A 27,978-nucleotide genomic window follows, 5' to 3' on the forward strand; every position below is an offset into this window, starting at 1 on the left:
TGTTGCTATTGCTTGTTGCATTTAAGTGTTACATAATGCTTCACAAACTTGTTACAAGTCTGTTTTGTTGATTATGTTATTTTTTCAGTGTGAGTCAGTCAGTCATGGTTAGCTTGTGTGGAAAAGCAATTGCAGGAGAAAGTTTTTAGAATGGGAAAATAAAAACCGTAGCCTTTAAGTTCCCCCACTTAACAAATGATTGCTTTCTCATGCCTTTTAAATTCATTAGGGACCAAAATTAAACAAACTGAAGTGCTAAATTATTTACTTTATCACTGTTGCTAACTACATCACAGAAATCATGAGTAATACCAAAAAACCTTTGGGCAAATCAGGTTTGCCAGCTGATTTCTGCATTGTTCCCAGTCTGAGAAAACACTCTAGAGTTCAGTTGTCCTGCCCAAAGCTGCTCTTCTGTACATTGAGTGTGGCATTGCTGCAGATTTATTATTATTATTACACAAGAGAGACTCAGTTTAGTACTGCTGTGAGGATGTCAGGGGTGGCATGTGGAGGGAACCCTCAGTTCCCAAGGGAAAGCAGCTCAGCTCCAGCTCTGGCTGCCCTGTCCCTGGCTCTGGGGCTGCTGTGGTGCAGGGTGGGCTCCTCTTTGCCTGTACCAGGTGGGAGAAGTGCCTGATCTGATCTCCAGGGACAGCAGTGCTCATAAATCCCTTCACTGCCTTTGTGGCCTCAAAGGTGAGGGACTCTAAAATGTTTTGGGGTCCAATAAGAATATTGGATTCTCTTCTGTATACATAGTGAAGCAAATTCCAGCTACATTGAACTCCAGAAAAGTATGGTCTTGATTTAAAGGAAACAGTAAATTTTCTTTGTGTTCACTCGTTATTTTTCCTGGGCACTCTTTCTAGTTTAAAGGTATAAAAGAACTTAAAAAGAGCAACCTGATGTTGTACCACACTGTGCTATTGAAGTTACAGCCTAGAAATATTTTTAAAAAAAAATTTAAAAAGTAAAAGCATCATTTCACACTGAGTAACAAAATTAAGTTCTGGCTTGAAGGAACTGCTGCCTGAGGAATGTAAAACTCACATTGACATGAGTAACCTGTATCAGCCAGAACAGATTTCTGTAAACCTCACCTAAATGTGAATGAATTGGAAGATCTTTCTTTATAAAACATACTGAACTGCTGGGGAGTCACAACCAAGACTCGTTTTGAGGAATGGTCTATCAGAGACATTTACTCATATTCTCATTAAGGCTGATTGTAAGAGTATATGATTAACTTTAGCAGGGCCATACTTCATCTCTTGACACAACCTTTAAGCTTGCTTCTTCTTCCTGCTCAGCCTGCACTGATGCTCTCTCCAGCTGTTCGCCTGTTGCAAACCTTTTCATTTACAGATGACCTGCAAGTGTGCTTTGGTCCTGCTTTTGATAAGTCCAGATGACTTGGATATTCAGAGGTGATCAGGCTAAGGGGTCACATGTGAATGACAGCAGCACATCTGGCAGCAAAGCAAATTTGACATCAGTCCAGTAGGGAATCTGCCTGAATGCTCAGATATTTGGAGCTATTGAAAGAGCAAGTGAACTGTTGCCTTCCTGTTTTCCTGGTCCATGCCCAGTGCTGTTGTCTGTTACCTGCAGGAGCTCTGCTGGTGGAGCGGTGCTGGGTGAAGCCTGGCTGAGCAGCTGCATGCCTGGAGCAGGTGCATTGCAGCAGAGCTGGCACAGAGGCCTGCAGTGCAGGGATTGGGCACACAGAGAGAGCCACACGGGTCCCCAGCCTGTGGATGACAGGGCTGAGGAGGGTGGAGCTTCTTCTGCCTTCGAGAGAGCCAACCCTGTGGGTCTTGAGGCTTCACACTGGAAAGTTGACACCTTTGCTGGAGGCTTGGTGCAGGCTGTGCTGGGTAAAACACAGTGGATGAATAAATAAACCTGTTTTCAAAGACTATGTTCTATTCTTACCTAGATTTAATGCATTTTTGGTGGTCTTAAATGCAGCTCTGTTTCAGATTGTGGCAAAAACCTAAATATGTGGGAGTAGGACTATAATTTTTTCCCAGTTTTATTCAGTAACGTACTGTATTGTTCTATACTGGAATAAGACTGCTGTGTGTATCATACAGGTTAGTAAAAGCTTCATCACTCTAAGAACTTAATATAGGTAGTCTAGGGATATGTTCTGAAAAATCACGTTCCTTCCCTCACTAGGAGCACAGTCTGTTTCATCATTTTCGTCCAATTTTTCTTTGCAAGGTGGGAACCATCTTAGATACTGATCTCTAACAATGGCAGCTGCCCTAGCACATGCCTGTGTGTGCTTTGGGAGTGTGTTTTCACATTCCTGCTTCTGGAGTGTTTGGCACTACGTTTTCTGTTGTATTTTCAAGGTAATGTTAGGTTCTCAGGGGATCTGTTGTCCTTCTAAAGGTTATTTTCCTTGTAATGCATCTTCTTTATTGTTTGTGTACAACACCTAAAATATTACTTCTCCTGTGATATGTACTGCAGGGAAAAAGCAACACAAAATCATGTTCTACACCAGAGATGAATGTGCCTTGCTGTCCCAGTCCTGCTTGCAATGGGCACTCTCTGGGCAGCATTTCTTGCTTTTCCAGGCCTTGTTTGTCCCAGAGAAGAGCAGCTCCTGAGTGGCGCCCATGCTTAGCAAAGAGTAATCCCCAGGATTCTTGCAGGTGATCCGGAGGAGCAGCGACGAGGAGAAGCTGCTGTGCTTGGTGCGTCAGCGCGCCGGGCACCACTGCCAGACGGCCGTGATCGTGATCCTGATCCTGGCCTGGGAGGGCATCCCGCACCTCCTGGCCGACACGCTGTACAAGGAGCTGACGCAGAGCCTGCGCAAGTACGGCTGTCCCACCAGCCGCCGCTGCGCCCTCAACGAAGAGTGAGTCCCCCGGGAGCTGCGCTGCTCCTGGCAGAGCAGCCAGAGTCCCAAACCAGCTGTCACTGCAGGGTCACGCCTTGCTCCCGGCCTTTCCTAGGGAAAAGGCTCTCAGTGGGAGTTGTGGTGCCATTCCTGAGGCGAGGAGAGGCCGTGAGCTGCTCCTGGCTCTGGGCGTGCTGCCCAAACACCACCAGTGTGCCCTGTGCACACAGCAGTGCTAACAGAGCTGCCAACAAGAGGGGTTGAAACTTTGTAAAGTGGAGGTGAGGTTGAACACTCAAAACTAGGATATTCCTCCCTGTGCCTCTGAGAGGAATTGAGTTGAATTGATTAGAGAATATGTTGCAACTGCAGTGCTGCCTGTGCACTGATTCGTGTGTAGCCCACGTTTTACAGACTCTGAGAGCTGCGTGGGGACCTGAATCTAATGCTTGTGTTCAGAAAGTCAAATCAATTTGGAGTTAATGGTTTTGCCGCACATAACAGAAGAACTATTGGATTTAGGGTAATGTTAAGTAGTAGGGCTGTTTTCTTGGTTGAAGATGTTACCCAACTGGAGAAGTCAAAATGAATGCATAGGTGTATTTATATAGCTGTAACTGTTTATGTTTCTGCCCCAAATTTGGGTGTTGGGGAAGTTCAGACTGTCTTCATGACGAAAAGCCAGCTCTCTACACAGGAGTATTTTCTTAATAGAAAATAACTGGTTAAGCCATGAATTTTACAAATTCCTTTCTTATGCTCTGTATTATAAAAGAAATAGCAAAATAGTACTGACCTAAAAAAAAACCAGACCCAAGAGCTGTGTTGCCAGCTGACCTGCTATGTCTCTATTTCCTTTTGTAGTCGTACTTGTGCATGTCAAGGACTTGACCCAGAAACTTGTGGAGCATCATTCTCATTTGGCTGTTCATGGAGTATGTATTTCAATGGCTGTAAGTTTGCCAGGAGCAAAAACCCCAGGAAATTTAGGCTTCTCACTGATGACCCTAAACAAGTAAGATATATTTTTTTTCTCAAAATACCTTTTCTGATGATTTTCAGAACTAGATGTTCTCCACCCCTTCTCTCTCCCACGTGTATGTGTAACTTACCACAGACTTACACCTAACAAAGTTTTTGTAACTGTAGTATTTAGAATAAATAACACTGTGATTTCATTCAGTGGAATAATTACTATGTGTTTATATACCATAAAATTATTCTTAATGCTTTTCTGCATGCCTGTTTAGCTCACTGTGTAACTCTGTGTGAAATTTTAATTCTTTGTGAGTGAAGGCCTTTTTCTAAGGGCCAAGCTTGCAGCTCAGGGTTTCAGGCCTTTTGCCTTGGCACAGAAAATGTTGTACCTTGTGGTTGCTGCTTTCCCACTGCTGTAGAACCAGCTGACAGCCTGGGCTCCCCTCTCTCACCAAGAATAAACTGGTTTTCTTCTGTGGACAGCGTGATTTTTAAAAATAATTTTGAAGGAATTAATATACTAAAATGAAGTGCAGTGAAATGATACCATAATTGCTGCTTATGGGTGTTAGTGATGCCATAGGGGTGAGGCAGCACAGAAAACAGTGGTGGATTATGTGAAGTAACAAACCTCTAAAAAAAAAATCCAGCCACATTAGTTACTTTCCATTGAAAATATTTTCCTGAAGAAGAAATAAATAAATAACTACTGCCTGGTGAACAGAGACTTCTCAGGGTGGCTCCAAAGTGCCTTTTGTTCTGACTGTAGGTGTGTGCCACCCCACTTCCCTATAGATCTCCTGGTGAAAGTACCACATCTTTCCTAGCATGGCTGACATGTTTTGGGCACTGTTGGGCACCCAGTGCCAGGTTCTCTGCTGGGGTTGCACTGCAGTAATCTTTCTATGTACACATAGTGTGAGACATCCCTTCTTCCTTGATAGATGTCACTTGATTCACTGCAGGTAAATATTGCTCCCAGCTCCTGACTTGTTGTTCTAAAAGAGTTTCTGAAGTGTTTCTCATGCACAGGAGTGCAAGCCCCCAGTCTCCCCTGGCACTGTGGGTGCTCACAAACCTCATTAGGGCCAGGGTGGGGCTTCTGCCTCAGCACAGCACACTGCCCTTCTTCCCTCCTCACTGAGCACCTTTCTGAGGCTCTCCAGCCAAACCCAGCTCTGCTTGTCTCAAGAGGGAATTTGTTTTATAAACTTCCAGTTTATAGGAAAATGTATTTATTAGGTGTCCTTTCATTTTAGGAATCCCATTCCTTCTGTGTCCTTCGCCACTCCTTGTGTGTTTAGGTTCTCCCCTGTATAATGCTGTGCATGGAGCATTTTCTCTGTAGGTTTCTGATGCTGAATGAGAGGAGGTTAAGGGATATTTCCACAATATATTGAGGAAAGAATGGTTCCTAGGGTAGATATCCTCCCGGCAGGATGGATAATTAGGGATACATTAACTTCAGTGTGGTTCAGAAAACCTTGTGGTAGACATTTGCAGCTGATAAAATTGGGTTTAGTACAAGTTAAAAATACAGCATTATCTTGTAATGTAACATCCCATTGAAAAAAGAAAAGTCTCCTGGTGTTTATGATGGTGTTTACAGTGTGTGATGATAAGTGGGTTTTTTTAAACAAAACGTAACAGCTTGCTTCATTTTGCCACTATGCACTGTGAGAAACTGAAGCTGCAGTTGTCTCTCAAAGCTTGGTCCTTGGAGGAAAAGAAATCTGGGAGTCTATCACTGCCCTCTGCTTTCTCAGTTGGTTGGTGGTTTTCCTGGAAAAGTAAAAACTTAGGATAAGGATTTAGGGATTGTTTCTACAAATAAGAGCTTAAATATGACACTGCTGTAGAAGCCCCCCTGGCTAATTCTGTGTTTATAGGGATTAGCCTAAGGAAGGCAATATTATTTCTGAATCCAGTAGTTATTTCCATTAAGTCTTGATTTTTGCCCCTCTAAAGAACAAAATAGTTAAGAAATGTTCCTGTTAAAAGTTCTGCTGCAGTATGAGAGAAGACCTAAGAGCTGAAGATAAATGCTATGAGGAGTTTCTCACATGGTGTGTCAGCACAGGCTAAGGCCCCATAAGCAAAACACTAACAGAAGACCTGGGCTTCCATCCCCACTCAGCTTGGGATATGATTTTTCTCCTCTGGATGTTACTTCTGTGTTTTTGTGTGCATCATACCTCACTCCTTGATTGCATATGGAAAATTATGCAGAAATCAGTTCCTGTGTGCTGGGTTGCTTTGACCTAGCAGGTATCCTCTATTGTTACTTGGCTGATTTCTGTTCAACAGCTTTGGTGGTTTAGTCATGCAAAAGCAGGCATTTATGGTTAGTGGCAAAGGGCAGCAGAACAGAAGTCAGTTTCCTAAATTATGAGGTAGAAGCTGACCTATTGAGCATCTCTAAACTGGCAGAGATTCTTTTAAAGCAAACTGCAGCACTGAATGTTGCCTTTCCCTGCAGGAGGAACTTCTTGAAAATAATTTGCAAACGTTAGCTACTGATGTGGCTCCGGTTTATAAGAAGCTTGCTCCAGAAGCTTTCCAGAACCAGGTGGGTGTGTGAGATCCAGCTCTGATAAACAGTTGCAATCCCAGCAGCAGCCCCAGAGCATGTTCTGGGTGGAGCCCTGGTGAATCCCGGTGCATTTGGCAAGTTTTCATACACTGCTGCTCTTTACTTGAGGGGCTTAAGCTACTTGTGGTGCTTAAGCAGCACCATATTTTTATATGTGAGAAATTATTAGAGATAATACTGTAAATAAAAGGTTTTTACTGTCCAAGACATTTTGATTGTGGCTGACCTGATTATCTCGTTGGCACCCAGCCACAGATGTTCCATGTTTCATAGGAAAGCACCAATTACTGAGTCTGCCTGGCTGCCTGGAATCTGTCACAAAGCTGTTGGTGGCTGGTGGGGTTGCACACCCACGCTCTCAGTGCCCAGTGTCTGTAGTTTGTTCTCCTTCCAGGTGGAAAACGAGCACATGGGCCCTGACTGCCGGCTGGGCTGCAAGGATGGCCGACCCTTCTCCGGCGTCACGGCGTGCATCGACTTCTGCGCCCACGCCCACAAGGACACGCACAACATGCACAACGGCAGCACTGTGGTACGTACAGCCCCTCCTCACTGCTCTGTGTCCCTGCACAGCCCCTCCTCACTGGGTCAGTGCTCTGTGTGTCCCTGCACAGCCCCTCCTCACTGTGTCACTGCACAGCCCCTCCTCACTGTGCTCTGTGTGTCACTGCACAGCCCCTCCTCACTGCACTGGGTCACTGCACAGCCCCTCCTCACTGGGTCACTGCACTGGGTCACTGCAGGCTCCAGAGTGCTGCTTGTGGGTTCATTTCCATCAAGGTTTTGAAGTTGTTTCAGAATTAACTGTTGCTATTTGCATGTTGCCGTTTATTGATGCCCATCTTATTTGCACTTATTTGTAACTGTCTACAGAAGACAAGAGTTTATTTTATTGCATAACAGATCAAAAGGGGGCTGGGAGTGATCCTTCCTACAAAATACCTTCATTCTGTAAAGACTCCTGGTCCTTTGGAGAGGCTTGGCCAGAGGACACATCAGTTATTCCTGGGAAAGGGCTGATGTTAAAGGCAAATGATTGTCTAACCAAGGAGCTGTGCAGACCTCTGCAGAGGAAAAGCTAAAGCAAACTAATTAATTAGTAACTTACCTCCCCCCGGCTCACCAAATTCACTCTTTCTTGCACTGGGCATGTACCAGGTTCCATGTTAGTGTAGTTACAGGCCAGGAAGTATTATGGACTGTGGTGGAGCCAGGTGTCCATTACAGTCTTTAAATCTCAGTGTGAAAGGAAAACCCACAGACTGGTGTATGAAATGCCTTGATGGATTGCCAGTGAGAAAATTGGTTGGGAATTACGCAATTAAGTGATCTTCTAGAAATTAAGGCCATAGTGTTGAAGAAAGACAAACTCAAAGCAGAAAAGATAAAACTGGCAGTATTCTTTGTGCAGCTGGAGCATCACAGTGCTCTGGATAGTCAGGGTGACTTCTTGTACAGCAGTAACAAGAGTAACTTTTTTATCAAAGGGTTATATCTGGAAAAAAATCTATCTAAAATCTCTGCTTACACTAGATTTTTTTTTTTAAATGCATACTGAATTATTGTGTTGCTGTGATTCAATAAAGTGTTGCATTTGCACCTATAGTTAACGCTGAGCATTTGTATGTGACAGCAATGAAATGACTGATACAGTTGTTTTAATGTTAATTTTGTGCTTGTAAGAGGACCAAATGTCCATTCCTTTAAAGTATGGAAGCAACTCTGGGAATCCACCAGGAATGCCAGTCCTCAATAGACTTAGTGTTGGAAGTATGCATTAAAAAATTGCTTCTGAAGCACAGGAATTTGATACCCTTAAAGATTCTAAACTTGAAAATGAGACCTCCTCATCAGACAATCTACGTTACATGCTTTTTGATGAAATTTAGTTTGGATGTTCTGAAAAGAATAATTTAACTGCTCCATTACCTCTTAAATTAGAGACACAATGGCAGCTGAGTCTGGTACTCATTTTGCCATACTGGATCCCAAAAAAGTCATCATAAGTTATGGCCAGAAGCAGCTGGAGGGACAATTAAACCTTTTTTGTGGAATGTATTGGGGAATAGTTCTACAACTGCATTTATCTGTAAGCACCTGATACCATTTCAGCTTCAGATGATCCTTGATGGTGTTGGTACTTCATGGATTGTGTGTGTGTGTTTGCAAGTAGTTCAAAGTCTCAGAAGCATGGAACATTACAACTTGTGCAAGGTCGCTGTCTGCTTATCGCTTTCTACCAAGTTCTGCCAAATTCTGTCAGTTTTGCAGAACATGGCCAACAGAATACTCTGCCTTGCAGTCTGGTTTTCATGGGTAGCTCACTCACAAATAAATACTGCATACCTGTGTTCTCTTTATTTAGAGAGGATTTCTCTTTATTTTAGTATACTTGCAGCAAAGAGCTATTTGTAAATAGAAAACAGCTGTAAGTATCAACACTCGAGTTTACCTGCTTGAATTGGGACATTATGAAGGCAAATTGGAGTTGGGAGTTGCCTCTTGGTCTCTGTGCAACCTCCCCAGTGAGGAGCTGTGGCTGTGTTTGCTGTTCTGTCTGTGCACAGTTACAGTCACATGAATTGGAAGACTAAAGCAAAAAATGTTGGTTTTTGCAAACAGGGTGGCAGGACATGCTGGGCTTGCTTCAGTCCAGATTTTCATGACAATCAAAATTAGGGTTGTTAGCTTTGGCTTATAACCAAGTCTGGTAATACCATAGGAAATCCAGTGGTGAGGACACAAAAAGAAATTAGTACATGTGATGCCAGCATCTCCTGCCTTCCTGTCTAGTTCCAGAAGGTGCTGTGTGACTTAGCTTAAAATACGTGATGATTTCTTACAAATCACTGATCACGATAGAGGGGTTATTTACATAACTGTTGATGTATTTTGTCTGTAAAATGCACCGAGTGCAAGTACAATTCTGAGGTGACAGTTCTCCCAGAGATTCCTTTCTCATAATGTGGTTATGAACAGAATGAGAACAATTTGCACTGCACTAGAGACCTTCAGCATCCATGACTTGACTGTTTTTAACTTTTTTTTTTTTAAACTGCTTGTCACACCTTACATTTTGAAGTCCATACATGGTGTACTTGTCATCTTGGCCCTTGTTAAGTGTTGCTAAAATTTCTTCCCTTTCCCCTTACAGGAGCACAAAATCATTATTTATAAACTCTAAAGTTCTTCTAGCTTAAAAAGGCTAAAGTAAATGCCTTGTAAGTTGATAATTGCATAGGCTGCTGGCTCTGTTATTGTGACACCTTTTTGTTTTCTCATCATTGGTAAATCACTTTTACTGCAAGTACAACAGGGATTCTGCATGGGGCACCCAAAGAAAAAGAAAACCAGAGTCTACTCAAATTGTTTAAACCAGGCACAGACATAAGTTCAGCAAAGGATTTAAATGAGGTTAATAATAAGGAATAAGTTTACTTTACACTTAAATGAATATATTTTAAAACATTCTTGCATTTTTTTCAGTATGTGTGTTTGATCCAGCTGCACTATTTGTATGTGACTCTGAAAATTCATTATGCTGTAAAGTTTGTGTTAACAGTGGGAGTGTCTTGGAAATGCCCTCTGGAGATACAAGAGAGAATAGCAGACCTTAACTTACACAAATTGGGGATTACCATTGCATGGTAATTACCACTGAAGATTTGAGTTGCTAAACATTGTTCTTGGCTAGCAGAGTCAAGCTCTGAATTTACACTGCTTCTGGTAGAAGGCTAAAAACAAACACTCCCTGCTTGCTCTTGTAGTAGAATGACAATTCTACAGAGATGTAAACTAATGTGTGTGTCTGAAAGAAGCAAAAATAATTTCTGCCTACAAATGAGTTTTTAAAGAACTTTAAGGCAATAAATATACCGCTGATTTTTGCTTAGACTCTTTTGCCATCTCTTAACATCTCCTGAGGGCCACTGATGTATGTTACAGCTGCAGTGTTAGGGTGCATGTTCCTGATGGATATGAAGCTAAATGAGCAGCACAGATAAAAGCTTTATAGTTATTGATGGAGCCTGTGAAATGTAAATGCTTTTGTTCCTTTATCTGTGAAAGGTCATGTTCTTCATACCTGTGGGAATCCATTTAAGGCACTGGCAGTGTTCTTTTTGGGGTTTACAAGTGACTGGGACAAAAAGGCTGTTGGTGGTTCTGCAGGCTGTATGTGGGTGTTGCTCATCAAGGGGGCCCTAGTTGCTGGGGTGAGGAAGGAGAGAGACCAGCAGCAGTTCTGTCTAATCCCTGGTGCCACACAGTCTGCAGCAGACGTTGGGAAGAAGGGGAGGAAGATAAATCTGTGCTTTGAGGGCACCTACAATATGTAATTATTACTGGCCATAGAGCTAAGTACTGACAATCACCAGTCTGTCAAGAAACTCTTAGAGGCTCAGATGAAACCCCCAACCCTGTGCTTTTGCCATACCTCGCAGTATTTCGGCAGGCACAGCCCATCACACCCCTGGCACAGGGCTCCAGGCTCTGCAGTGGCTGACAGGATGGCTGTGCATGGTTACATCACATTCTGCATCCCCTGCTCACTTTGGGAGTGCAGCAGTTCCATCTACTTCAATTGGTGCTTCAGCTTATCACAGGAGGAAAGATGAATCCCTGGACCTGTAAAGGAAGAATTTCTGTTAGGTTTTTATATTGTGCAAATGGAGAAACATGAGGGGTTCACTCTGCCAACCTGTGAGCTCAGCAGCTCCTGTGCTGTACCTGTGTCACCTGGCTGATGGCTCAGCCTGGGGGCATGAAGTGGGCAAAAGGAAGACATGTTTGGGGGCTCCCTTCTCTGGTTTTGACCTACACACACTTGTTCAGGGTAGACCAGGCCAACAGAACAACGTGGTTTGTCTTGGCTGCAGAGGAAGAGCAAAGATGTTTTATGCATAATGGTGGGCAGGGCTGCAGCAGTCCCTGAGTCCCATGGGGCTCCCACTGTGTCTCCAGCTGCACAGGGAGGGGTGTGTAGGAAACCTGATTCCATCTCCCAGGTTTGGAAAGGCTGTTTGACTGCTCCGCTGAAACTTGAATGTAAAACATCTGTTATTACAACACAGTGGAAAAGGCTCCGTCATTTCTACATGTGAGGTTCAAGAGGACACAGGCAGATCAAAGAGACCCAAATAACACACTGGAAGCTGTGTGGCTACAGATGGATGTCTGGAGGGGATTGCACTGAGTTCCTGGTGCATTTTAAGTTTAAATGAAGGGAATAGTAATCAAGTTTCATAAACATGCAACTTTTACCATGACATCACTAAGCCCAGAATAGGTAATGAGTTTGATCACCAAGCACATTGGAAACCTAAACAAACCTTTTGGCCAGCATTTCTTTGGCCTCTGAGCATCCTGGATGATTTAGCTGCCTGCTCTGGAAAAAGCAGAGTAGCAGGATATGCAACTTCATGCTGTAAATGGCCTTTAACAGACTTGATGGCTTTCTCATGTTTGTGTTTAATTTTGGTCAGTTTGCAGCAGTGTCAGTACCAATGGAAAACACTGCTTTTCACTTCTCAGCAATGGCTCCTAAGTTCCTTCATGGAATATTTTGCACAGATTTGAATATTGGAGTACTTTTTTAAAGCAGATATTTCTCTATTAGAGAACCTTTAGCTGTAAGTTTTTAGCTAATCTGTACTACCTTAGTTTATGGTTGGTTTTCTCATACCATTATTTTCAGTTATCTGTTTGCCCTAGCACCCTCACTTTAATGTTAAAATATGTTAAGGGGACACTAACTGTGAAAGTATATATGTATTAAAATTGGTGTTATGGTATTTAGGCTGTAGATGTACTGGTCTTCAGATCTGGATACAATTTTGGTTATACATTCATTTCCTACTGTGTGTTTGAAGTCAGTATTTAATATACAGGGTGTGCTGGAGTTGATAGTTCAACTTTCATCATAGTTTTGTCAATATAATACAGCCCTCATCTTGTTCAGTTCCTCAAAACAGTTCTTCACCTTTCTTCTTCCACAGGGTGTTGGCTTTTGAATGGAAATGGAAACTGTAAATTGGATGAGGGTCTCAATTTTCAAAACAATAAATATTATGGATTCAGTCTTCAACATTTCTTTCAGACTAGTGCATGGGCCAGACACAGGCTGGACATGGTATTCTAAAAGACCACTGCCCGTTTTCTGATGAAAACAAGTGGGAGCCAGGTCCCTCTGCACTTAATTTTATTACTGCTTTTGTTCATGGTCTAGAATAGAAGAGTACACCGGGCTTTCTAAAAACATCACTCATATATAATCATGCTCTCTGTGTGTCCAGCCCTCTCTCACCCTTCCTAAATAATGTGGCATCTACTGGCCAGTTTCAGCCAGATGTCACTGAACTTGGCAGAAGCAGAATTGTCTTTGGAGATCTTTGAGCTCTTGCTGTGAGCTGTGTGATGTCACTGTTGAGTGGGGAGAGCTGGGTGCCAGAGGAGGTGGCCCCAGGCCTGGCTGGTGCCCAGCAAGGTGGGAGCAGGGAGCTGGGCCTGGGGGTGTGGGGGTGGCAGAGCCCACAGGAAGCAAGGTTCCAGTCCCTGCTCACTGAACAACTTGTTGTTTTTCCTAAATCTGCCTCCTAGTGCAGAGGCTGCCCAGAGGAGGTGAGTACCTCAGTGAGTGCTACAAAGCAGCTGCTAACTGCCTTGGAGCCCCCTCTGCATCCCTTCCAGCTGCCTCCTGAAAAGCTCTTCCTTCTCTCTGCCCCTCAGATCTCCTCCTTTTGCTGCTCTGCAACTGCCAAGCTTTGCATAGAGCTATTGATAAAGCCCAAGCCACCACATTTTTGGTTCAGGATTTTAATTTTTGGTTCTGTACTTTTATTTTTTTAGAATTAATTGTGTGATGCCTTTTTGCAAAGCTGTGCTATGAAATAAATGTTTGGTTTTTTTTCATTCCCTAAATAATAACATTCTTCTCCTCTGGAATGTAAGGAATGGTGACAAGACTGGGAAATTGGAGTGACTGTTTATGATAGGTGTCAGATTCAGCCTGCAGAATGATGGAATGATAAGCTTCCATTTAGGGAGCATCGTCTCATCCTTGGATAGTGCTCCTGTTCCTTTGTGTGTAGTTAGTAACTCCTGTGGATCAGCAGCTTCCCTAAGCCATGGTATCCATGTATGGCTTTCTGGCCATGTAGCAGTCCCTGGGGAATGGAAGTGCCAAAGCTGCAGAAGGTGGATGTTTGTGCAAGTGCTCGGGCACGCTGAGCTGCTGCCATCCCTTGGGAATGGTGCCAGGGATCGCAGTGCCGGTGCCAGCGCTGCTCCCAAGGGGCTGGGTTAGTGTTGGTAGCAGCAGGAGCTCGGGGAGTGCTGGAAATGTTCAGCATTTATAATGACAACAAGAAAATGATTGCAGTAATTTCTGTTGTGAGCTCATCAAACTGGATATAATCAACACTCTGCTCTGAGCCCCAGGGTCTCACAGTTCAGAATGACAGGAGGTAGGGCAGTGGCCTAAGAGAACATTTCCTGGGTCCTGTGGGTTAATGACAGCAGGGTGTTGATTTAAGAAAGTGTTGAGAGAGGGAGGGAGTTCGAGCTGAGATTTGCAAAACTTATAGAGCAGTATAAGTGACTGTTTGTGCTGGTTTGGGGTTTTTTCATTTACCAGCCAAAGCAAAACACAAAACCAATTCCAAATCATAGGATAAATTCCAGTAGACACTTCTTGTGTAACGCAAAAATAATTTTTCCTGTTTTGTAATCCTTAAAAATTAATCTGAACATCAACAATACATTTATGCACTAAAAAACATAATCAGAATGCCTAGGAACTTTATAGCGTATTTACAGCTGAAATTATTTACCAAGGCTGGCACATATTCATGGATACTGTAAGCTGAGAATTTCACTTTCTTGTCCAAGACATGTGCCTTGATCTTACAGTATAAAGTTTTTCCTGTGTCATCACAGATCAAACAATTATTTGTCAGATGTTTGCGTTTGGAAGCCCCATAGAAAGCCCCATAGCCTTGAGGCCATAGAGCAGAGTCAGCAGTGAAGGCAGGATGAGTGCCTGAGCCTTTTTGTAACTGGTGCTTTGTGCTGTGGATTATGTGTGACCCCTTCTGCTCCTGCCAGGTGTGTACCTTGACCAAGGAGGACAACCGGCGAGTGGGGGTGATCCCGAGCGATGAGCAGCTGCATGTGCTGCCTCTGTACAAGATCTCCCAGACAGACGAGTTTGGCACCGAGGAGGGCCTGGAAGCAAAGATCAAAGCCGGAGCCATACAGGTGCTCACAGCGTTCCCCAGAGAAGTGCGGATGTTGGCCGAGCCTCTCCGAGCTACCAAGAAAAAGAAACCGGACACAAGGAGGACCCCGACTGAAAAGCAGCCATTAATAGATAAAAAGTATTCAACACCAGTAAAACTGAAAACGGAAGCCCCAGAAAATCTTGGCAACACTTTGCAATGTTTAGGTGAGTGATATTTAGGAAATTTTACCAGTCTGTTCTGATTCCGTGTTCTCTTACACATCTGATGGGAGGGAAAAGCCCCTTTAAAACAAACCACTTGTGTATTCTGCATTTTAGGGGTTAATGAACAAGTCACTGTAGCCAGTGTTGTTTGGGGCAGAAAAAACCTCAGGTGATCACCCAAAAATAGTTTGTTGGTGATCTCTGAACACCTATGAAGTATTTCCAAGTTCCCTTATTGTAATAAATAATGGCAGTTTGACCACCTTGAAAGAATGTTGTTGGAATGTTGACCTAAATAAGCAACTTGAATTTGTGTCACTTTGAAGTACAAGAACTGTGCTCTCCACTTCCTATGGCAGATGATGGCTTTCTCAGATGCTGAGCTGAGGTACTTCCCTGTCAGTGGCAGAAACGCTGCTCACAGCAAGAGAAGTGTAACATGCCCCGGGTTTTATGGAATGGCAGGGCAGATTGTCCCTTGCAGAGCAGTGCAGCCTGCCAGCAGCAGGTGCCAGGGGGGCCGTGGTGGGTCCTGTGCCATGAGCCCCATGGGCTGGACTGGGCTGTGGAGGACCAGGCCGGGCTGTGCTGGGCTAGGCTGGGCTGTGCTAGGCTGGCATGGGCTGTGCCAGGCCAGGCTGTGCTGGGCCAGGCTGTGCCAGGCCGGGCTGGGCTGGGCCAGGCTGTGCCAGGCCGGGCTCTGCAGGGCTGCGCTGCCGTGCCCAGTGGCACAGCGTGGGTCAGGCCTCCAGGGACTGGCCAGTCATGAGATGCAGAAAAGAAGGGAGAGGTGGAAGAAGCCACGGACTTAAATTCTCTGCTTAGCGGGTGAAAAATAAATACAATTAAAGCACAGCCTGTTTGGAAGAAGAGAGGAAAACTAGCCCATCTGCTGTAATTTCGAATGTCATTTCATAGGAGACATCCAGACCTATGTAGCATTTTTAAGGGGAGGAATAACAGGTAGATGTGTTTCAAAGAGTATGTGCCTTTTGGGGGGATAACGTTTAAAAAACAAAACGCATTTGCTGCACTTCCATAATTGAGTGCCAAGAGCTGTTAAAACTTTTTTTCACAGAACACATCTCTCTCCTGAGGTGATGGAGAATGCAATTCTCAAATGCTGGGTTTAAAATCTTTAGGGCAGAGGCCTTGCCCTGGGGTGGGGGCTGTTAAAGTCATTAAACACTTCGTGGTTTATTTCATAGAAAGGTTTTTAAAGAGTTGATGTGGCCTCCTCATGTTCCCATACAGCTTTCAGTTTCTGCATCCTAACTGTTGTGCCTGTCATTATCTCACTTTGACTTTTTTGCTTTTTACTTATGGGAGGAATATTTTTAATTCATCACTGATTTATAAATTACTAGGGGACAGAGTAAAAGAAAGAGTAATGCTTCTAAACTGTTTAAAACAAGTAGCCATGCTGTGTATTTATGGAATAAAGAAGAAACACTGACAGTGTTCTATGAGAGTAAGCAAGAGCTGTCTGTGGGGTGCCAGCCTGCCAGCAGAGCACATGTAAAGCCATGGCAGAGCATGGTGCAAAGCCCATCAGAGTCGATGGAATTCTTTCCCATTATCCCATGGACTCTGGGCTGAACAGCCCATATGAGACTCGGTCCCGTGAGGAGCCTGTTCCCAGTCCAGCCCAGCATCAGACAGCCACGGCTAGGAATTGGTTAAGGGGCTGACAGAAACTGAACGAGGATGCCTTCACAGAGATCTGAAATAACAGGCAATTGGATGGAAAGATGCAACACAGCCAAATCATGTGACTCAGTATCCATTTTATAAGGATGGGTTTACCTGCAGCATGTTGCCAGATAGTTTTTGGGTTTTTTTTAAAGGCAATTTCTGAGTCAGTATTGGAATGCATGAATCATTGTAATTCAGTAACTGTTTTTGCTGTGATGGACAAGATCCATAAACATGCTTTTTCCTTTGATCGTAATGTGGGGTTAAGGCAGGTCAGAATTTTGACTGATTCACAGGCTGAATTTCAGACTGAATTTCATCAATTATATAAAAACTGAAGGTCAGCAGTGAGCTGCTGGGAAGCATTTCTGTAGGCCTGGGCTGTATGAATTGGGATTCAGTGGTTATTTAATTTTTTCTGTTTCTTTTCTTCATCCTTTTTGAAATACCTTTCTATTTTATATATCAACAGCCTGACTGGAAAAGGTTAAGGCATTAATTGAGCAAGGTTATTTTTATTTTATATATATATGATAAATATTTGTGTATATATGTGATATATATATAGAGAGAGAGAGATGTGTATAGTCATAGAGATATGCCTAGAAAGCTAAAACTAATCATTTTGAAAAATCTGTTGTCAATGTCCATTTTTCATGTTAGAAAGCAAGTATGCAAATATAAGAGAGGTATTTTGTTGATTGAGAAGTACTTACGCTTTGGTGTACATTTCTTCTAGGGAACAAATCAGATGCTTTAAAACCTGGAATAAAAATGGAGACTTCTAACCACCTTTATGCCATGAAACATACTTCAAACACTACTAAAAATTGCTCTTTATTGAAGCAGTACACGGCTTCCTCCCCCTTCAAGGTGGATGGTTTACATCCTTATCCATCTCTCGCACATAAGTCTGGCCTAACTGCAGTGACTAATATTCAACAAGATTTTTCAGTTCCCTACGGGTATTTTGAGTGCAGTAACAAGCAACCTCACGTGACACCTTATGTTAACTGCAAGAGCTTTGATGTGTCAGTCAAAGATTATACTGGAATTCTGCTGAACGAGAAGGTGAACGGCGTGCCCCCCGTTCTTCCTGAGGTCACTGCTCCCGGCCCCCCAGCCCACAAAGAGCCCCTGCCCCCTATACTTGAACAGCAGCCAGACAAACAGAATTGTCAGCTTCAGCTGGACACTTCTGCCTCCTCAGAGATGATCAGCTCCTGTGACTCGTCGGTCCCGCCGAGCTCTTTGGCAAAGGATGCCATCGGAACTGCAGCCGACTGCTCCCAGGGGTGCCCGGTGGAAAAGGGCAGCTCCCATGGAGGACAGAGCTGTGACTTTGACTGTGCTGATGTAAAGCAAAGCAGTGCACTGGGACAGCCAGCTGATTCTGAAGAAAAGGCTGAGGAATTGTGGTCAGACAGCGAGCACAATTTTTTGGATGATGACATTGGTGGGGTCGCTGTGGCACCTTCTCATGGTTCTATCTTAATCGAATGTGCACGACGTGAACTCCACGCTACCACACCAATTAAAAAACCCAACCGCAATCATCCCACAAGAATTTCTTTAGTTTTTTACCAACACAAAAATTTAAATGAGCCAAAACATGGTTTAGCCATGTGGGAAGCAAAGATGGCTGAGAGGGCGAGAGAAAAAGAAAAAGAGGCAGAACGATTAGGAACGGAGAACCCTGAACTGAACTCTAGCAACAGAAAAGCAAAGCAACCAGGTGAAAACAGAGATATTTTTTATGAAGACAACGAGTTCAACCAAATTCCATCCCGCAGAGCATTAACAGTCACCAAGGACAACGTGATCACAGTCTCTTCATACGCCCTGACACGAGTGGCGGGGCCCTACAACCACTGGGCGTAGGCGTCCCGGGGCGGTCACAGCTCTTTCTTTCAGGTGCTGTTAGAGAACAAGTCTCGTGTCGTTTACTATTTGCTCATCTCAACCATTTTAAGGCTGAGGTAAAAACAAAAAAAAGGGGGGGGATTTCTTCTTAAACTGTGACTTTAACATTTGGTGGTGCTCAAGCACATTTTAAGCAAAAAAAAAAAAAGTTGTATAGTTTTAATACATTCTAAAGAAAGATTTTGTTTAGGTTATTAACCTTGATTGAATCATTCAGTTTATTACCTTTAGGAATTTATATTTTGGTGCTTTAAATCGTCTGTTTACTACAAAAATCATTTATAGCTATTTTAACAGGTTCACATTTTATGGTGTTAAATCAAGTTATACAGTTATAGCTCTACACAGCTCTTGGTGCTTAACCACATCAAACAGTTAAAAATAAATAAGCTGAATTATTACTTCATGGTGCCATTGCTTTAACAACTTCCAACCATTGCTATATAGTCCAAATTACAGACAAATCTTTTAGAAAACCAACTAATTTTGTTCTTTAGATTCGTCGGTAGAATGAAGTTATTGGTAATGATGGCTGGAAGTTGTTTCTAAGCTGTAAATATATATTTTAAAAGCACTTTCTATTTTTAAAATTAACTTGAAATAGTATAGTATAAGGATCATATTGTCTAAGGTTTGTGCATACTCTACAGAAGAAATGATTTTGTTCTTGCTGTGCAGAGTTCCATGGTGTTACAGGTGCAGGATGTGTGCTGATAGCATATGTGGTGGTTTTCAACTTGCCCTTTTTCACTGAAGATTTTATGTTGCATATAAACAAACATTTATGAATTATAGAACCTTTTTATTCTTTTTCAAGAGAGTGTACAAGCATGAAAGAGGAGGTGTCTGGTCAATACGTGTTGGGAGTTATGAATATTATCTGGTTTTTTTAAAGGCAGCATTTGTTATGGTTTCTTTGAGCAATAAGTGCATCAGTCTCATTTGTTTGCAGCGTTCTAAGTTAACATGGCAACCAAATGTTCCTAATGCCTCAGGGGTAGGATTGTTTTGGGATAAAAAGTTACCCCCTAGAGTTGCCTTATTCTGTTCTGATAGAAAAAAATAATTAGGGAAAAACACAAAGGAAGTGTTGGAAAACTATCAAATTTCTAATATTTAGCAGCAAACTTTTTGTTAAGAATAACCTATCTGTTATATTCACCAACTTTCTGAGTTCATTTTTTTTACAAAGATGTTTTGTAAATTTTTCAAGCAATTTATACATTTGACATGGAAAAGGCTGTATCCTTCCTTGAAATTTATGTTCTTTATTTCTCTTAGAAAGTGACATATCACAAAACGAGTATTTGCTAAACCAGAGGAAAAACAGACACTCCATTGCTTTTAAATACTGTAGCATCCCACTCTTCTTTCTGATTCTCCTCTCCTATGTATTTCTTGTTTAAACTTATTTATTTAAACCAATTACCAAATGACAAGGTTAGCTAAGGACTGACCTCATCCTGCAGCTTCTTCCATGCGAGTGGCTGGAGGCAGGAGGAGCCCTGAGCCCAGGACTCCTGGTGCTGGGTCAGGCCCACAGACAAAGTGTCCCCTGCTCTGCCTGAACCTGTAGGCACAATGAAGTCACTTTTCCAGTGTGGAAACATACTAATAATATACTTGATAATATTATACTGTAGTGGTGCTGTATAGAGGAACATGAACTATCTGGATCTGCTTTACTTAAAGACAAGGTGCTTTTTCCTTGAGGAGCTGAAGTGCAAGAACTCCATTTCCAGTTTGGTGTGAGAAGCACATCAGTGGTGTTTGGAACACACAGAGCCAGTCGGGACCTTGGTGCTACAAATCCTTTGGTGCGGCTCTAGGTCCAGGAGACTCTTCTGGAGCCAGGTCTGAAGTAGCAATCACTATGGAATGATCCTGGCTTCAGTTCTGCAGATTCCTGTTCAAATTGACAAAGCTATTATGGCAGAGGATGGAGGAATTGAACCAGTTCTTTGTATCTTACCTATTTCAAGTAAAACCTGTTAAAAACCGGGTATGCTGCAAATTTTAGTTCAAAGCTATTAGTTCAAATAGAGGATATGAAGGGATTGTAAATAATGATGAAACAGAACCAATATTATGCCATTGTTTTGTACCAGCAGTTTTATGCTTATTAACTATGTAATATACAGTATACATCAAATCGTTATGGTATTTTGTGTGCCTTAGATTTCCATTTTAAAACTTGGATATTTCTGGTGAGCCGGAGGTTAGTAGGAATTGCAGCTGTCCATACAGTCAGTAGTACTGTACATTCCATAGCTGTTCAGTCATGTACTTGTCCCACCACGTAGAGATTCATTTATTGGTTTCACTGATAGCCCTGACAGCTTCAGTTTCTGTGATGCTGTAATTTAGCACTCTCACGTGACAAATTTTCTACACAAAGTTGGTAAGCTACAGAGCCCTCTCTACCTTTTAAAATGTTCATACCATTAAAGTGGTTCATTTTTACTTGAATCTTCTCCTACAAATGCCCACATTTAACTTACTGGAAACTTCAGATAAAAATGTTCCATTGAAAAACCAGCAGCTTCCCTCTAAGAAGTGAGGCACTGAAAGGTGGATCTAAAAGGATTCCTGCAAACAGGTAGCCCAGGTCTACCTTTTCTGACAAAGAAATGTGTATCTTAACATGATTAACGCTATTAACTGATAGGTGCTAAACTCACAGTTACTACTTCATTAATATTACTTACGTGACAGAAGTATATCATCTACACTATAACACATCACCCACGGTGCTCTTGCCTTGGCTGGCTTTCAGCTAAACTGCTTTTTCAGCATGTCCTAGCAGCAGGTTGGCCACTTCCACTTCCTGCTGGACGTGTAGTGGGCTGTGATTTGAGAAGCTGATCCTTTCTGTTGCTGTACTGCAGTATAGAAAATGCAGCTATTTACTGCTTTTACAGCTCTGTGCTATTTCTTGTAACACTTCAGGATATTTATCAATCTTGTACACAAATTGCATTGTTTTCAGTAAGGTTATCATTTTATCACAGTGTTTATGTCTTAAAATCTTCAATTCTGTGGGTCTGTTCTTTCCTTTGCAGCCCACACAACCACTTGTAATTTGCTCTTAGGTTTTAACCCAAGTCCTTCTTGGATAGCCAGACCAGGAGCTGGATCAAAAATCGAGGTAGTTGGCTTGGTCAAACCTGCATGTTTTATTTGGTTTCCTCAGCTGGCACAATGTTCTGGGTGAAAAACCTGCTCATGGATTCGGGTGTGGGCTGCCAGTGGGGTGTGCTTGTCTTTGGATCAGTTTTTACAGTATGCCAGGAAAAACTGTCATGATCCAGCACAGAACACCTGTGACTTCCCAGAAGAACTCTGTGTCATCCCTTTGTCCCCTGGGTCCAGTACCACAACTCCACCTCCACTGGAGGGGAGGAGCAGGGCTTGTTGCAGGACCAGCTCTGCTTGACTCCTGGGGAGTCACTGCAGTTGTCTCCAATTAAACAGTGAATTTACTGATTTTTCACATGCTAGTGTATTGCAGGAAATAGAAATATTTCTATAAATACTTTAGTCACAAGATGCAGGAAACCTTGTAAGTACTTAGAAATACTTGCAGCTTCCAATCTGTAACAGTTATATTCAGATTTTTTTAAGGAGTTTCTAAGAATCTTAACTGCTGGTGAAAGTCCTTGTGTTGTTACCTATGACAGTGCTCCTCTAGATGTGGAACAGGAAATAACTGTTGTATCTTGAGCAACATTTTATGTTAAGCATGGGTAAATGACAACTTTCTAGTACTTAAGATTCTTTCTAGCATACAGCCATATGGGGTTTTTTAAAGACCTTTTTCATTTCATTGCAGCATTAACTAAATATGGTGCATTAAATTTGGGTCCTGTTCACACTGCTGCAGCCCTGCTGACTCCAAAGGGCTCATTCATGAGGTTTTCCTGCAATTTCCATATTTAATTGGATGGATATGGACAACAGTTGACCAACATGTGTGCCAATTCAGAGGTCAATCTTGCTCTTTCACTTCCCATGTAGCTTCTCTAATGTTGAAATTCACTCAATTTATCAAGCAGTCATCAGCTTTGTAATCTATTTATATATCTGGTGGTTTCTTTTCCATAGGAATCCTGTCATTTCTAGGCTATCAGAAGGAAACAGCTGTGCTCTCAGATACAGAAAACTCAATTGCATGGCCACTTCCATGCTTTGTGTATGGTAACACCAGTCACGTTCAGGCAGTGTGGGGCAAACTCTTTCTGGCTTATTGTGGTCACTGAAATTCAGGTTAGGGTCTTTGTGAAGTCTGCTCCATAAAATTGTGTTTGATTCCCTGTGTGAAAGCTGTCTGCCACGCTGTGAGCTGTGATGATCTGCTCTTCAGTAGCAATTAGAGATGAGGAGCAGTCCAGTCACTTTTGGGAATTCCTGCTTTATCAGGTCTTGATCTGACTTGCAGGAGGAAGTGTGGAGGGAATGTCTTTCCACTGCTTTTTGTGACACCACGGTACTGCACTGCAATGTCTGTGTCACAGCACTGCTCTAACCAGTGACACGTTTCATTGTGGGTATTGTGTACAAATTCACCTCTTTCACAGTTCCTCCACAGGCAGAAATCTCTCCTTTGGTCTCTGCCTGCATCATCTGGTTTTGAAAAGTAGCAAAGGAGAGAGTTGGCCCCCGTTGTCAGTACACACAGACACAAGGCAGCAAGCACTGCTGCCATGGCCAGCTGCTGCCCTTTGCCACCACGCATGGAGGACACAGAAGGTGATGGGATGCTGGTTGGACTCCATGGTCCTTAAGGTCCTTTCCAGCCTTAGTGATTCTCTGCACAGCATAAGTAAATCACAGGCAAAGTTGTGAAGGTACAGTTGTTTTTGAGTCAACCTTGTGTGTACGTGTAGTTGCCATGGTACTTCTTTATGCTAACACGTCTTTTGGTCCATCTGACTTTAAATTCAGTAGCTTGTTTTGTTTAGTCTGGGACACACTTACATTCTCCTTGAATCTAAAACAGTGACCAGTGTCAAAAGTCTAGAGGATGTGGCTACTTACTGTTAACAATTCAGGAAGTGGTTTCAGTCTCTTCTGGGATTACCTGATGTTTAGTCAGTCTTCACAAGTTGCTACTAAATTATAATTACATCATTACATCAAGGAAGGAGTTTTACATTCGAGGTTTCCTGAAAGAGCAAGGATTTCTAATAGTAGAACCTGATCAGGCACCAGGATGCATATGGATCACTTCCCCTAAGGAGTGGTTGAATATATGCTGCATTGATTACTTCCCTGTTAAAACCTTTTTCGTTCTTTTAGAGAACAGGCAAAACTTTTTAATACTGTCACATACTTGACTAAATCATGAAGACTTGGTTCTGTGTGATGTTGTGTTGTCTCCCTGACAAACACTTGATATGGCCAGTGTTGGTTAGTAGGGATCTCTTTTACTCTGGAAGCTCTGGCCACCTTTCTCCGTGGTCCTTCCGAATCATCAGCTGTGGTCAGTTAGTGCTGGGTCACTTTGCCCCCTGCTGCTGGATGCTTTCAGTGCCTGTAACTGCCCCAAGAGATTTTCCCTTTGCAGATCTGCTTTGGCACTGGGCATGAGCAGCACTGATGCTGCCAGCCTGCCCGTGAGCCCCCTGCACACTGGTGTGACAGCAGCCATCTCCATCTCAGCAGTGTCACAGGGGGCTGTTCTCCTGGGAACTCTCCCAAAATCCATTTATTCCAGTCCCTGCAACAGGCTGCCCACAGAGCTTGTGGATGTGCCCCCTCCCTGGAGGTGTCCCTGGCCAGGTGGGACAGGGCTTCTAGTGGGAGGGGGGTGGAAAGAGGTGAGCTTTGAGGTTCCAACCCAAACGAGTTTGATTCCTTGATCTTATATTCTGTATGTTACAGTTCTAGGCTTTTTACTTCACGTTTTCTCATACAGAGCCTAGAATATTACAGGTTGGATTTTTTTAAAGTCCAGTTCTTTGGGGAGTAGAGAGGGACAATTCATAATCTGTCACAATCACTGTTTTCTTCTCTTTTTTTAAATCAAATAATCAGTTTTCCAGTTAATTTTCAGATTTTTTAATATAATTGTTACAATCTATTCTTGTATCTGCAAGTAGCCAAACAAAAGAGACTTTGCAAGACTAGAAGACCATCATCCCCTGAGAAGGAAAAGTCATTCCCTTCTCAGAGTACAGGATTTTTTCATGTGGGTTGCATCTCTGTGTCCTCTTGTCTTTTGAGTCACTTTTAACAGCTCTGCTCCATTCCTGACATCAGACAGCTGCTGCAGCCCCTGGTGATTGCAAGAGCAGCAGTGTTTCTTTACATCTTCTTTAAATCTTAGATCAGTCTTTGTGAGATATCCAAGTATTATATATGTTAAATGCCTGAAAAAACATAGGACTGCTTGGAAAAAAGATGTTCTTCCTCTGTAGCAAAAAAATTTAATTGAAGGAGTTTGAGAAGAAAATAATTAAGGTGGTTACTGCCTTTTATTAAAGGGTATTGAGGTGTCAGCATTGCTGTTTCTTTGTCTTTCTGAGAATTAAGACTTGAAGATTTTTTCCAATCCAGCTTCCCAGTTCACCATCCCAACAATTGCTCATGGTGTTCAACCATGTACTGCTAAGCCTCAGCTTTAAAAGATACAAAATGCTTCTTGGTGCTGTATCCTTAATTCCTGCAGACAGTGTCTTTTCCTTTCTTCTGCTGGGCCATTATATATGGCATTTTTCCACACAGACTTCTATTCAAATGCCAGAATCTTCCAGCAGCATCCTTGCAGTGAATGCAGGACTGGGTGCTAAGTACCTGAAGGTGTCTTGCTCTGGTGTGACTGCCCAGTGGTGCTTTTGTCAACCCTTTGCACACCTTACAGACATTCCTCACAAAGACACAGAGCGCAGGTGACTCAGAACTGCATCTGTAGGGAGGACAGGTTTGGCACTCAAACTGCAGAGTTACCAGCTGGAGCAGATGGACTGTGTTCCAAAGAAGTTGCACTGGAGCCAGGGATCTGCTAGCTTTGATGTTCAGTAGTGCAGTTGTTGTCACAGAACGTTTTAATGCTGTCGTGGAAAGTTTTGTGACCTGATCAATATTTTACATGTATATCTGTATTTTTATTATATTGTAATGGAAAAAGGGTCTAGGGTTTGAGAGTTGTCTTAAAGTAAGAATGGAGGCCCTGATTCTCATTTATACTACTGCCCTTTGCATGGCATTGGGAGGATAAAGGGGCCTTGAATGGATGTCACTTCAGCTTACATCCTTTGGAGTATCCCATCACACTGATCAGAATATAAAAGGTCAGTAGTATAAATAAAAGCAGTTATCAAATGACTGATTTGTACAATCATCTGAAATCCATGTCATGGTATCCTTACTGTGCACATACTGGCCAGTAACATCCAGAATGTTCTTCGTTTAGAAATACAGGTTGAAAAGAGACCTGCTTGGGTTTTACCAGGTTTTAAATATTTGCTTGTATTTGCTGTCCTTTGCCCAAAACCGTCTACAAAGACAATGTGGTAAAAGATTTGTACCTCTAGGTAATGGCCAGCCCAGAAGTCTCACAAAATTATCAAAATTGCTATTTTTATGGTAGTTCTTCTTAAAATACTTGCTGCCCTTTATCATAACTTGGATCCCTTTTACTTGATGATATAAACTGGGGTTGTGACAATCTACTGAACTCCCTTCAGTCCTGACTTCACACCCAGCAGAGTGTGCAGTGTTGTGTGCTGCTGTCACACTCTGGTGAGTTTGGGGACAGAGTTAAAGCCAACACCTTCTGCCTTCCCTGACTGTGGTGCTACTTGCCAGGGAGAACCCTGGCATTGCTCTGCATGCCTGAGTCCTGCAGAGCTCCCCTTGCTGCCCATGCAAGTTCTATGTAATTGTAATTGGAAACAACAGCCCCGCTGCATTGCAGTTATGCAGTGCAAACTTCTCATTCAAAAAAAGTTTGAGGAAAAGGAAATGTACTTTCCTTCTTAAATTTTTACACTGCAGTGGTACTGCAGAGCCTAATGAGAACAGATTTTGTACCAGCTTTGTGAATGCCTGTCTAATCCATGCAGCTCAAAAGGCAGCAGCTGAACTTATGAAGCTCTTGTCCTCTAAATGAAAAAATAGTTGTAGTCAAGAAGAACAAATGGGATATCCCATTTAGTACTGCTAAAAGAAAGGCAGTTCTACCCAATGCAAACATTCATCCATTTCAGTCTTTACCAGTGAATTATTCTATGATTATTTGCTCAGTTTGGAAGAGGCATCTCTTCATAATGTGGCAATTTCATGCCAGGTCACAAGTACTGATCAGAATTTGCTGTCATTAAGAAAGAACATAAATCTGTAAGGACATGCTGGACTGACATGCAGTGGCTAATGAATTCCTTCCTGCTTTGGGAAGATAACAGATTAACAATATGCCAAAGCAAAAGAAAAAAAAGTAATGGGTTTTTTTCCTTCTCTCTTTCTTCTTTTCGATCTTTCTTTCTTTCCTTGGGATGCATTTGATATTTATTTTTCAGCTTTGAGTTTGAGGTTTTATTCCCAGTTACCAATGTACTGTAATGAAATCTGGAACATAAAACTAACATTTTTAAGCAAAAGATGATGTACAGGGAGAAAAAAATCAGAAAGAAAAAGCACTTCATTATGTCACAGTATTTACAGGAGAAAGTGTAAAAATTACTTCTTTTCTCAAAAACCATTTGGGGCCTGATTCTTTCCTGGTGTAACTGAGCGTAGCTCCCTGAGGCTGGTGGAGCTGGGCAGAGTTAGGCTAGCTGAGAAACTGAACCTTAAAATCTTCTTTGCAGACAAGGGAACCCTTACCAGCAGTACTTGAAGACTTGTGAGTTGTGACTGCATGTTACTTGAAAGATCTAATTAAGCTATGTTTTTTGGTGCAAGCAGTTGTTGTACATGATTTCATGTTTATGTAGCAAGATGCATTGAAATGTTGATACTAGTATTGAAACATACATGTAAAAATTGTCGTTGTGGAAATTGTCTGTTCTGTTCTATTTTCTTGTGTGTCTCATCTGTTTAGAACGTAAACTTTCTTTTTTTTTATTGTCCTAACTGAATAAGGCTAAATGAATACTGTAATTGAAAATATATTTTAAATCTTGTCATGAGTTTTTAAAAAGACTATTACAAATTGTATCATTCCTGATTACACAGAACTTTGTGGGTGGTTTTAAATAAATTTTATACTTCTATTTTGCACTTAGTCGTCTAATTTTTCTTTCCTGCTCTTAGCAATAATTACCACTATCATGTGTAGAATTGTATTTGTTAATTATCAATAGGACCTGTGCAGGGGCTTCACCCAAAGGGTCAGCAGGTTCTGCACTGGGAAGGGACAGGCATAAAACCAGTCCCTGTGCTCAGTCTGCCTCTGCTTCAGGCTGGACTGACCTGTGCCCAGGTCAAGAGAAGCAAGAGAAGCAGCCAGAAAATCTGAACTTCATTTTCTGACTAAAAAGGACA

At 42.4% G+C, this 27,978-nt stretch overlaps 1 protein-coding gene and 1 long non-coding RNA gene across 6 annotated transcripts in view; one reads left to right on the forward strand and one right to left on the reverse strand.

Annotated features, from left to right (window-relative positions):
- TET1 (tet methylcytosine dioxygenase 1) overlaps positions 1–27,714 on the forward strand; it is a 73,208-nt gene extending 45,494 nt beyond the window's left edge. For all 5 annotated transcript variants that reach the window (XM_064429688.1, XM_064429687.1, XM_064429691.1 and 2 more), the window contains 6 exons: positions 2,670–2,878; positions 3,725–3,875; positions 6,318–6,407; positions 6,826–6,963; positions 14,535–14,874; positions 17,309–27,714. In XM_064429688.1, coding sequence (XP_064285758.1) covers positions 2,670–2,878; positions 3,725–3,875; positions 6,318–6,407; positions 6,826–6,963; positions 14,535–14,874; positions 17,309–18,450 — 2,070 coding nt within the window. In that variant the 3' untranslated portion in view covers positions 18,451–27,714. The remainder of the gene's footprint in view (positions 1–2,669; positions 2,879–3,724; positions 3,876–6,317; positions 6,408–6,825; positions 6,964–14,534; positions 14,875–17,308) is intronic.
- On the reverse strand, positions 3,870–20,084 carry LOC135306159 (uncharacterized). The gene is made up of 3 exons (XR_010366993.1): positions 19,950–20,084; positions 17,286–17,332; positions 3,870–11,057 (listed from the first exon to the last, which is right to left on the reverse strand). It is a non-coding gene; the product is annotated as an uncharacterized LOC135306159 (long non-coding RNA).
- Positions 27,715–27,978: the final 264 nt, after the last annotated feature.

This window comes from Passer domesticus, chromosome 8 (genome assembly GCF_036417665.1).
Source record: "Passer domesticus isolate bPasDom1 chromosome 8, bPasDom1.hap1, whole genome shotgun sequence".
Classification (NCBI taxonomy): Eukaryota; Metazoa; Chordata; class Aves; order Passeriformes; family Passeridae; genus Passer; species Passer domesticus.